This window comes from Rosa chinensis, chromosome 7, assembly GCF_002994745.2.
Source record: "Rosa chinensis cultivar Old Blush chromosome 7, RchiOBHm-V2, whole genome shotgun sequence".
NCBI lineage: Eukaryota > Viridiplantae > Streptophyta > Magnoliopsida > Rosales > Rosaceae > Rosa > Rosa chinensis.
The window spans coordinates 14,871,023-14,882,315 of record NC_037094.1 but is presented as its reverse complement, the minus strand read 5'-3'; the positions used below and the strand labels follow the sequence as shown (position 1 = coordinate 14,882,315).

The following is an 11,293-nucleotide window of genomic DNA, read 5'->3' as shown; positions in this document are numbered from 1 at the left end:
CCAAAAATCCTCAAGGACAATGGGAGATACATAATTTCCTACACGTACACACTGAGCAATATGGTCGCTTTTGGAGTCATCTCTTTGAGAACGACAGTATGAGGAATGCCGCATGATCGTACGTACAAATATTTCCATGGTAACTCAGGAACTGTACAAAAGCAGACCACCAATTTCAATTCCTTCGCGCTGCAAGTGGCTTTATCACTTGAAAGCTCTGCAGAAACATTAGATATATGGTACTTGATAGATAGAAAACCCTTGAGAACTCTTTATCATGGCGGAAACACAATGAGGCCTTGACAGTCCATGAGTCAAAAGCCTAATCTGTTATGCAATGAATCCAATCATTGGATTGTCATGTAGTCAATGCTGAAGATATAATGTGTATACAAAAGAGCGTTCATGAATTTTTTTTATTTAATTTTTTTTTTTGCTGAACTCATATCTGAACTCATTTTGTTTGTTATCTAAATGCTTTTACTTTTTCCTTTTAAAGCAATTCGCAAGTATTTTGCCTTAACGTCTTTGCCCTAGCCTCCTTTTCTTTTCTCAACACATATTGTTCTTTCTCAAGCCTTTTTTTCATAGTTCTTTTGATTAATTTTTCTTCGGATCTGTTAACAATTGATTAATAGAACATTGAAGAAAAACAAACAATATATCATACATATTCAATTGATGCGAGCAATATTAGATCTAAATAGCCATCAACTGGAATTTAAGTTATCAAATTAAGTCCTCAACTTAGTAGTCACTCGAAGCCATCGTGTGTGAATACACTAGCAATAAAGGTCATCCTCTTCATCTCCTCTGCCAATGTCATTCTAGCTTTGTCATCCTAGTCCAATGCTTCCTTTGCCTTTATATATTCTTTTTGGCTTAGCTTATCTTTGTATTATTGGATTGGTCCCACCCTTTTTCATTTTCATTGAACTGGTCCTAGCTAGCTAGTTCCACCATTCCCACCTTTTCTTGTTTTTCTAATTCATGTTGTGAGATCTTTAAGCAAGTGCAGGACCAAAGATTAAGGAAGTTAAACATGTTTAATAGCTAGAAAAGCCTCTTTTTCTTTTTGAGACTACTTTTCTGGTCATTTCCTTGGTATATAGATAGAGAGAGACTTGCGTGAGGCACCCGCACCACGTGGATACAGGGCTGACCAATCAACCCCCAGCAGGAGGGTCTTTTGAGTATTGCACTTTTAAAAAGCAGGGGCAGTTTCGAAACAAAGAAAAAAATTATGATGTCTAATTGGCTTATCTTATATCCACGTGGTGGGGAAGTCCCTGCCTAAGAATTTCTCATATAGATAATATTGTATATTGAACATATCACAAAAGTTGATGGTCTTATATGAAAGTTCAATACATGCTTTATATATACAAACAAGAATCCTTTTCTTTTCCTCAATGTGAAAAGTCAAAATTCAAATCATTAATGCATGCATATTGGATTAGAATGAAAAAGAAAAATGGAAATTTCTCAGGTAATACAGTTGCATTCAATTAGTAATATATAAGAGCTGGAGCTGGAAAAGCAAAGGAACAATAAATTATATAGTTTATGATGAATATATCGATTTTATCATTCTTTCACTCTCATTTATTTGCCTGTTAACTGTGGAATTGACGCTATCCATCTCAAGAAAATTGATCGATCTAGCTAGACACCCACCCCAGAAAGGATGCAAATTAATTAACCAGCAGAGAGATGGAGCTTGACAGTCCATTCGATCATTCAAGAACAAAAATGGGTGAAGGTTTTGATGTTAAATTTTAACGGCTATAGGAACAAAAAGGGCCCCTTCTTAACTTACCCTTTGGAATTTATTTTTCATACAATGGTAACCAATTATGGCCCACGACAACAAAAAATATCCATTCGGGTCGTCTTTATTTGTGGTGTTATTATGCACTACGAGCTAGTGCCAAATTGCTCTTTTCTTCTCCTCCTCCTTTCCACAGGATGAGGAATAAAAGGAAAATTGGCAAAGCTATGGTTACCCATGAAATAATGAACACTACATGCTTTCAACTTCTATATACAATCCCTTTTAGTTGGGTAAGAAATAATAACAGCCACCATGACATGAGTAGTACAAATTGATCATGAACCAATAATGTCCTATCTCTAGTTAAATTTCAGAACTTCCATCAGTTACTCATGGTCAAATCTGGAATTTTCATCAGCATTTGAACCACCTGACCTCCTGAACCAACTCATTTGATCGAGTTTCGAGAAAACTTCTTTTAGAGTTCATTAGAGTACGTAGGAGCAACTGGCTAGCAACTAAAATTGCGATATGATTAAGCATCAAAACCAAACTAAAGACTTCATGGCCAGCTACGTACTTAGAAGCCTAAAAGACACAATACAAATCATACTAGGTTTTCAGATTAGGGTTTAAGAGTAAGACCTTTTGAATTAGGGTTTGTGTATTGGACTAGGGTTTATTATAGTATGGAGAAGATGCTCAATAAATATGATAAAAAAGTAACCAGCTGTAGAGTAAATTGTACCTTACAATCATAGTTTGAAATAATGATTGTGATAAATGGTGCTTAGTTTTGAAAGGTAAAAAATGCAGCCGTCATTATGCCCAGTCTATTATGGAAATTAATCATAAATTGCTACGTTTGATTAGGACAAAGGCGAAAGCTAGGGACTGATCACTATTGTGCAGTCATAATTCCATCGGCAACTAAGGTCAAGCAATTTATGGATTTCATTAAATATTGAAACGAATATTTCAAATTGTTTTGTTTTGTTTTTTAAGGGATTTCAAATCGTTTTGCATTCCCTGAAAATTACACCTTTGATAATGCAACATATTCCATCGCTTCCTTCAAACGAAACCATTTTCAAAAACCTGTGGAAAATGTTGACAAGGGAAACAATGACATACTATAGAGGATCGAGGAGGTATCTTTGGAAAGACTCTCCTACCATTTTAGGATAACCAATTTAGAAATGTGACAATAGCAGGTCCTCATGAGTCACTATTGTGATGCCTTTGGCCTTTTGTTTTCATGTGTTTCACATTCCAAGGTCCATGCATGAAAACAAAGGAAAACAACCACCTTCACTAAAAATGGCAAATAAATTGTTCATCGTATAAGCCTTTCATTTTACGTGACCTTGATGCTAGCAGTAGTTGTTAATCGAAGCCATCAAATTAGGGCTAGCTAGTTGTTTATAACAGTCTAGCTATTCTAGCAATACTATTATCATGTTGAATTGATTTCTTTAGATTAGTGCCGGTCCTTACATTTTAGAGGCCTGAGGTGAATAATTAAAATGTGGCCTCACATAAAAAAAAAAATATATATATATAATCAAAAAAAATATATATATATATATAATAATAAAAAATATATATATATAAATTAAACCCATACATTAATAGTAATTGAAAAAAAAAAAACAAGGTGTTCAATTCCAAAATAAATTTTCTCTTAGAAGTTGAAAAAATAACAAAGAACAAAATATACTTAATTACAAGAGAAACCAATGAAACAAAGGGCAAATACATTAGTATTCAATTCCAAAATATTCTTTTCCTATAAGAAAGAAAAAAGAAGCCACTATGTTTTGAACCTTGGTGCTGCAAACAGCGGCAAAATAATGTTACCGCTGCACAAGCACGGCCACATTGCATAATGCAGGGGAAAGAAAAATATATACGGATACAATTGAAAAAAAAAAATTGGCGGAGGCTCGCCAGAGAGCGGTGGCTTGAGGTGGCTGCCTCAGGTAGCAGCCCTCAGGGCCGGCCTTGCAGTTTAGATGTAACCTTGTCTAGAAATTTGTGAACTGAGTTGAAATTGGGGAAGAAGACTTCTCTATTTATTTTCTTTTAAGGTCAAGGAAACTTCTTCTTGTTTTTTTTTTTTTTTTAAGAATTTTGGGTTTGATCCCTATGGTGTTATAAAAATGAATCCCTAGTTCTTTGATTTACTTGTCAAGTTAAATCATGGACTGTCATGACAAATATGAAAAATGCTGTGCAAAATAACTCGATGATGAGGATGAAATAGTCCAGAAACCTTTCTTCTGTGGCTGGCAGAGTCAAAGTACAAGACAGTCCCTACAGCCATAAAAGCCACACCAATCCATTGGTCCAAAGGCCCCCAAAACATAACTAAACAGTAAATCAATCCCCTTAGATCTGCATACTGTGTCTTCTTGCCCTACCCCCCAACCCCCTCGAGCTCCCTTCCACTTGGATCGTCGTCATCACCGTTCACCACTTTCTTCTCTCTCTTACAAAAACCATGTTGTTCCTAGATTCAAAAGCTGCATCAATGGCAGAGAGGCCACTGGGATGACTGGAAACCCTAATCAGCTAGCATGGTTCGTCTAGAATGGTCCATGCAAAAAAATTAAAAACCCATCAATATAAATCTATATATGAACCAAGGACCACCCTATTGGCCTCAAAATTATTTAGTTCCAAGTTCCGAAGAAAATAAGCACCCAGTTTCAAAACTGGAGCAAACAAACAACAGTACCAGGCCGCTGATCTCAATGCAAGGTCACCCGTCTTTTATGGGTTTTGGGGTGGCGCCCCACCCAGAATTGACCCATCCTTCCCCATAAACAAAATTACAAAACACAATCATAGACTTACCCTTCAAAAGTAGGGCGTGTCCGTACGGATCCAAGGGCATGCATAAGCAAAGAGGAAAGGTTATGTAAGCAACTGAGCCATTAACATATAAAATCTGGATGAAAGTTACGTAAGGCTGATAAAGGCTGATAGTTAAACTGAGTTTTCTGGCAGAGAGTCTCAGACAGACTCGGAGAGAGTGATCGAGGTGCTAAGTTGCGCAGGGGTGCGCAGAATGAGGTCAGCCTGGTGTATGATCGATTAGGGTACGGTAAAGAGGTGAAGATAGAAGGGAAAAATGGCAAGCTGCGGGGAAAGCTTCTCTTAGTTTAGGACCACCTGCTTTTTCCAACAGACCAAACCATTAAAGCCGCCTAGGACCTCTTGCAATATAACACTCTCATTTCTTGGAGCTTGTAGCTCACGTAACCAACATTTCTTACTTGCTAAAAATATTTTTGTTTTTGTTTATCGTTTTTGAAAATGGGAAAGTGAAATGGAAAGGATCTTTCATTTTGGCTTCAAAAACATTTTAATTACTTGAAAATGAGGTCATTTTAATTTGAATGTGAATTTCATTTCACTGAAAATATAATTAATTAGAAAGGTGAGTTTCGTTTTTGGTGTATGAGGTTGGTTTGAAGGAACATGAGGGTTTTGTTATGGCCCTTAAGATCATATGAGGAGAAAACCTACGGTCTATAATCTCCTTATGTACATGAGGCTTGCTCGTTCTCAAGATGACAAGAACTTGGCTTTTCAAAAGTCTTATAAATCGTCCTATGATATAGTTAACATTGCATTGTTGCATATACCACTTAATCATTGATCATGTTTCTACTAGAGATATTGTACACATAGGACCCATGCTTTATGTGTGTATGTCTCACATTGATGAGAAATTTGATTAAGCAAGTGATGTGGTACGAAGTCATTCTAGTTTATTCAAGAATGCATGACATATTATCACTACAATTTCACCTACAATCGGCATTTGGAATACTTATATAATAGATTAGTAAAATCTTTTGTAGAACTATTGGAAAAATTTTCCTAGATTATTCTATTAGAGCCGAAAATATGAGAGGCACAAATGAATTTGGAACCTAAACGTAAGATCCTACTGAGAATTGGTCGATCCTAATTGTGCCAAACGATTCAACTATAATTTGATCCGGATTTATGGCAATAGAGAAAATCTCATCATGTTGGATCTACATAACTTACCCACGCTTGTATACGGGAAATTATAATCTCCTTGTCAATCGCAATGATGAATATTGTGAATTCCAACAATCAGGCTATACCTACTTATGTTGGTCGATGGACAACTCTTATTCATTGTTTAGTAAATTTACTTTACATCCTATTTGAGAATCAATCCGCGTTAATATAAATCGACCGACAACCGTATCCTCATTGCTACATTTAACCCTAGCTAATAGAGAAAACTTCCATCGATCAACTCTTCATTGTGCCAATGACCTTGCAATTGGGGAAGAAGTCATGATTTCCTTAAAGAACATGTGGAGGAGAAACCAACTTGAAAAATGTTGGTGATCATGATAGGGCACTTGTGGAAGAAGACTAAATGAATGACAGGGAAGGGATAGAAGGGTGCGCGTGGAGTAGGGCATATTATTTTCATTCTCCATTCGTAATTAAACACAAAAGAAAGAAAGAAAGAAAAACAGAAAAAGACGGTGCGGTCCCAAATGAGATACACATATATATGGGTGGACTACTTTAATACACACAATTAATAAGAATTAGATGGATGGCAAAAACAATTGGACCACCTCATCTCGTCCCACAGTCCCTTATTTTGGGAACATTTTGCCACGACTCCAGGCGCATCTATTCTCTTATATTTCACCCCCCCCCCCCCCCCCACCGTGAAAAAAAAAAACACAAAAACAAAAACTCCCCGACTCTTTTGGTTCTTGTAAACCCATTACAGAGACCCTAAGCTAGGACTGGAGCTCAGGCCTGCGGAAGGGCAGGGAAGGGCCCCATCGCCCCTTCCATAAAAGAATAGGAGGCTATAGCTCACTAAATCCATCTCTAAGCCTGGAAACAACTCCTACTTAGGAAAAGACTTCTGGGGATTCGCTCCCTTCCCCCTACAGAGATTTTATTTTCTTCACAATGATTATTTCTGGGTTTTGGTCTTTGATTATGATGAAGTTAATCATAGAGTAGGGTTTTGAGAAGAAATGATTAAAGTAAAGATGGAACAAGTCGTGTGGCGGCTTGTAGTTTGTGCAGCAAGGCAAAGGACGATCATTGATTCATTACTATTATGTTGTTGTATTATCTACTAGTTCAGGGGAGGGGAGAGGAGGGTGTTTAAATAATCAATCACATTTTTTAATCGTTAAATTATTATATTGCTTAAAAAATTAATATATATTTTTAATTAACAGTAATTTTTAAATAATTGTTGGGTATGAAATAATTGAGGGGGCCGGGTATTAGAATTCATAGAATATGAAGTCTATTTTGGAGGTATTTATATCATGGAGCATTGACCCACTAGAGAGAGAGAATAGAGAGCAGAATAGAGAGGGGCGAGAGAGAGAGAGAGAGAGAGGCCATATATGAAATGAAATGAAATGATGAACATGGTTAGGAGGTCATCATCAGCCCTATCTGATCTTCTATTTCTGAGGAGATATATTTGATCTTTTCTTCCTAGGTTCGGGCTTTCATGGCTCACCCTGTTGGCTTATTAACAGAACAAGTCTGAGAAACAGAAGAAGCCCACCACCATCACCACCCCAACATACATACTCAACCTCCACATCCACTTGGTAAATATATATAACTACCTTTTCGGGTTTTTCATCAATTTGGACTCTTGATCTTGATTTGATTGATTCATATTCTTCAAGTTTCTCATTAATTAATTAATTTCTTTCTTTCTTCTTTTTGTTGTGAAGAAGAAGACAGAATCTGAGTTTCTTTTCCATGGCTAGAGAGCTGTGCAGTGAAGATCATAAGTCCTCATCAGTTGGTTTTTGCTACTCGGATGTTTCATCAGCGAATCCAACCATCCACCATCAGAACCAGTTCACAAATCAGATCCAAGGCTTTGATCAGTCAAACCCAGCAGAGATCTTCAACTTGACCACTGGCATGGAGATGATAGGCTTCTCTAAAGGAGCCTTCTTCTCCAAACATGGAGGAGGAGGAGGAGGACCTTCATCTTCGAAAGGCGCCGATCATTTCTACCATCCTCATCAGCAAGAGTACAACACAACCGGCATGTCGGAAACGAGCAGCGAAAACCAGAATCTAATGGAGTCTGGTGGAGCTTGGCACCAGGAGAACAGCAACAATAGGTTCCTTGTTGATGATTCTTCATTGAGGTGTGTTTTCCCATGTGAAGGTAATGAGAGGCCAAGCCAAGGCCTCTCACTCTCTCTTAGCTCATCCAATCCCTCTAGTATTGGCTTACAGTCCTTTGAACTCAGGCAGACAAATCATCATCAAGATATTGGGAGCATCAATCAGAGTCATATGATATTGCAAGATGGGTATTTGGGTAAAAGCTCAGGTCTTGGTCACCAATCTCTTCTTCATGAGAATCAAGCTGCAGCTTCTGGGCTTTTCCAGCTCAGAAACTCAAAGTACTTAGGCCCAGCTCAGGAGCTCTTAAATGAGTTCTGTAGCCTCGGAACAAAGCAGACTGATGCTCTTGGAGTTTCAAAGCACAAGTCAAACAAAACCAAACAGTGGGACGATCAGGATAATAATAATGGCAGTACTTCTTCGTCTTCGAAAAAGCAGTCTTCCCTGTACTCCCTCGAATTCGTTGAATTGCAGAAGAGAAAAACCAGACTGCTTCAAATGCTGGAAGAGGTAAAGTAGATATAAATATTTATGTAATTTTCTTGACTAGTAATTATTTTTATTTCGCTTCATGAAAAAGATCCCTTCCTTTCCTTGAAACCCCACTTTCAGTTTCTGGGAGTGTATTAGAATGGAAAGTTAAAAAAATTTACTGGGTATTGATGAATTGAGGTCTCCATGATTAGTTTATTACACTAACTAACAAATTTGGAGGCCTTTCAATTAATACCCAGAAACCCTTTATTTTCCATTTATTTTTTAATTTCATGATCATATGTGGTTTATTAGGTGGAGAGGAGATACAAGCACTACTGTGATCAGATGAAGGCTGTGGTCTCATCCTTCGAAACCGTGGCAGGGACTGGAGCCGCCACGGTGTACTCTAAGCTGGCTTCGAAAGCCATGTCAAGACATTTCCGGAGCTTGAAAGACGGGATTGTAGCTCAGATTCAGGCCACAAGGAAAGCAATGGGGGAGAAAGACCCGGTGGCTCCCGGAGCAAGCCGAGGCGAGACGCCTCGGCTTCGGATTCTCGACCAAACTCTCCGGCAGCAGAGAGCTTTTCAACAGATGAACATGATGGAGAGTCATCCATGGCGGCCCCAACGTGGCCTTCCTGAGAGATCCGTCTCGGTTCTTCGGGCTTGGCTCTTCGAACACTTTCTTCACCCGTAAGTCTCATCCCTTCTATTTACAGTAAAACTACAAATTAGATTTTTGCAGAGAATCAATGTTATGTGCTAGCAAGGCAAAGTTTTTGACTTGGTTCTCATCTCTCAAATCTCGTAACACATGGTTGTGCATGATGTTTTTCGGTTGCGAAACATTGATACCAACAAACACCTTAATTTGGTTGGTTCTATCCACCACCATTCAGATTCTGATCCAAATTTTCGATTTTTGTCATATTATTTTCAATCATTTAAGTTTTTTCTCATGGCTATATATATATATATATATATATATATGCGCGTGTGTGTGTGTTCTTTTTGCTTGTGGGTCAGTCACTACTACTGAGTCTCTCAATTCTACATATTCATAGTAACAGTAGTAACAGTAGTATTTGTTTTAAAGTATCAAGAATGTTTCATGATGATGAAAACTTTTGCAGGTACCCAAGCGATGTTGATAAACATATCTTAGCCCGCCAAACGGGTCTCTCAAGAAGCCAGGCACGTCCACATCTCTCTCTCTGGAATATTAGTATCTACAAAATTACAAATTAAAATTTTGATCCCACCATTTAGTTTATATTATTAAGAGCGCATATCTTCTTGGGATCCATAGTTAGATATATATAATCATATTATAATGCAGTAAGTAATGTATATTATTATCTGTGTCATCAATGATTATATTGTATGTTAATTTGACGCATTTTGTTTGTTTACATATTGTGCTGGGTTTTCAAACAGGTATCAAATTGGTTCATTAATGCAAGGGTGAGGCTTTGGAAACCCATGGTTGAAGAAATGTACATGGAAGAAACAAAGGAACATGAAAACAACAACAACATGTCCTCCTCAGATGGTGTCACTACTGATCATCATGGCGATCCGAGCACGCAGATGACACGACCCGAAGATCAGAAACCGACCCAGGACCAACTCCAACTCGTCCGAATAGACTCGGAGTGCCTCTCGTCCATCATCACAAACAACCCAGGTGAGAAAAGTACTGGCCATGACTCCAGAAGCGGCAAAAGCGCCCTCCAAATGCACCCACAGCACAATTTCGGGCGGGTAACAGATGCATTCGGATCATCGATGGAGCTGGATTTTTCAACTTACAATCATCATCACCAGTCTGGAGGCGCAGTTACTTATGGTAATGAAAACCCGAACCAGAGCTTCAATGGGGGAGGGCATGGTGTGTCATTGACATTAGGGTTGAACCAGCATGGTGGTACTAATGGGGTGAGCTTAGCATTCTCTCCTTCCTCACAGAGCTCTCTCTTCTACCCTAGAGATCACATCGAAGAGTGTCAGCCGGTTCAGTACTCGTCTCTATTAGACGGCGAAGGCCAGAACAATTTGCCTTACAGAAACTTGATGGGTGCTCAGTTGCTCCATGACTTGGCTGGTTAGGTAAAAGTACAATATTGCTCTTGGATGATCAGGAGGTTCGATCACTGTGGTTTCAATTGGAGGTGATAATAGATAAATAGTGGGTAGGAATAGATGAAAGTTAATACTTGGGATACATACATAAGGGGCTATACTGGGTTAGACAAGCAGATTAATATGATCAACGTTTTCATGGCTGCTGGTAGTTAATTAATTAATTTTGGGTACTCCTTTTTCATTTTCATTTATAATTTGTATGAACGTGGTTTTATTATTGCTAGGCTAATTTGGAATTGCCAGTGATCTGGTGCAAAGATGATTCAATATTTGTTTCCTCTTATATATGGGTAGACTTGATTATTTTTCTTTTTCAGTTTTGTTTTCTAAAGATCTTCAACCTAAGTGGTTAGACATCTTTCTGTGCCCAACTGATTATGATGGAACCATTTGTGGCTCATCTTTAAGTGAACAGTTGCAATTTTTTTGTGGCTATCTCCATGAGGACAATTAAGTTGAGCAGCACAATTTGGTGTTGGGTCCTTGTGGTTTTGGGGGGATTAAGACAATTCCTAGAGGAAATATACAAATATCGTGATCGTTTTTTTGTGAGTTGGGTGGTCCCTAATTTTCGAGCCCTCGTGAAGATGATACATATGTAATGTATTTCGATCATGCCAATGAGAATTGGGGTGACTGCTTTTTTAGGTTGTCAACTTTGGGATTGGTTTATATTCTTCTGCTTTTGTAAAATGAGAAAAGG

General features: G+C 38.1%; 1 protein-coding gene across 3 annotated transcripts; it reads left to right on the top strand.

The window, feature by feature from the left end:
- The first annotated feature begins 7,148 nt into the window (after positions 1 to 7,148).
- LOC112180489 (homeobox protein BEL1 homolog) lies at positions 7,149 to 10,906 on the top strand. Of its 3 annotated transcripts, XM_024319048.2 has the most exons (6): positions 7,149 to 7,425; positions 7,555 to 7,983; positions 8,089 to 8,476; positions 8,756 to 9,138; positions 9,579 to 9,639; positions 9,883 to 10,906. In XM_024319048.2, the coding sequence occupies exons 2-6, from the start codon at positions 7,583 to 7,585 to the stop codon at positions 10,552 to 10,554; spliced, it is 1,905 nt and encodes a 634-aa protein (XP_024174816.1). In that variant the 5' UTR covers positions 7,149 to 7,425; positions 7,555 to 7,582; the 3' UTR covers positions 10,555 to 10,906. The 3 variants fall into 3 exon arrangements, with proteins under 3 accessions (XP_024174816.1, XP_024174815.1, XP_024174814.1); XM_024319047.2 differs by having other exon boundaries at positions 7,558 to 8,476; XM_024319046.2 differs by having other exon boundaries at positions 7,555 to 8,476.
- Positions 10,907 to 11,293: the final 387 nt, after the last annotated feature.

Bases quoted from the DNA above. Each gene is read 5' to 3' on its own strand.
- LOC112180489 (XM_024319047.2), top strand. From the start codon at position 7,583: ATGGCTAGAGAGCTGTGCAGTGAAGATCATAAGTCCTCATCAGTTGGT. The intron at 9,139-9,578 runs GTAAGTCTCATC...AAACTTTTGCAG, and splicing joins TTCGAACACTTTCTTCACCC to GTACCCAAGCGATGTTGATA. The intron at 9,640-9,882 runs GCACGTCCACAT...GTTTTCAAACAG, and splicing joins CGGGTCTCTCAAGAAGCCAG to GTATCAAATTGGTTCATTAA.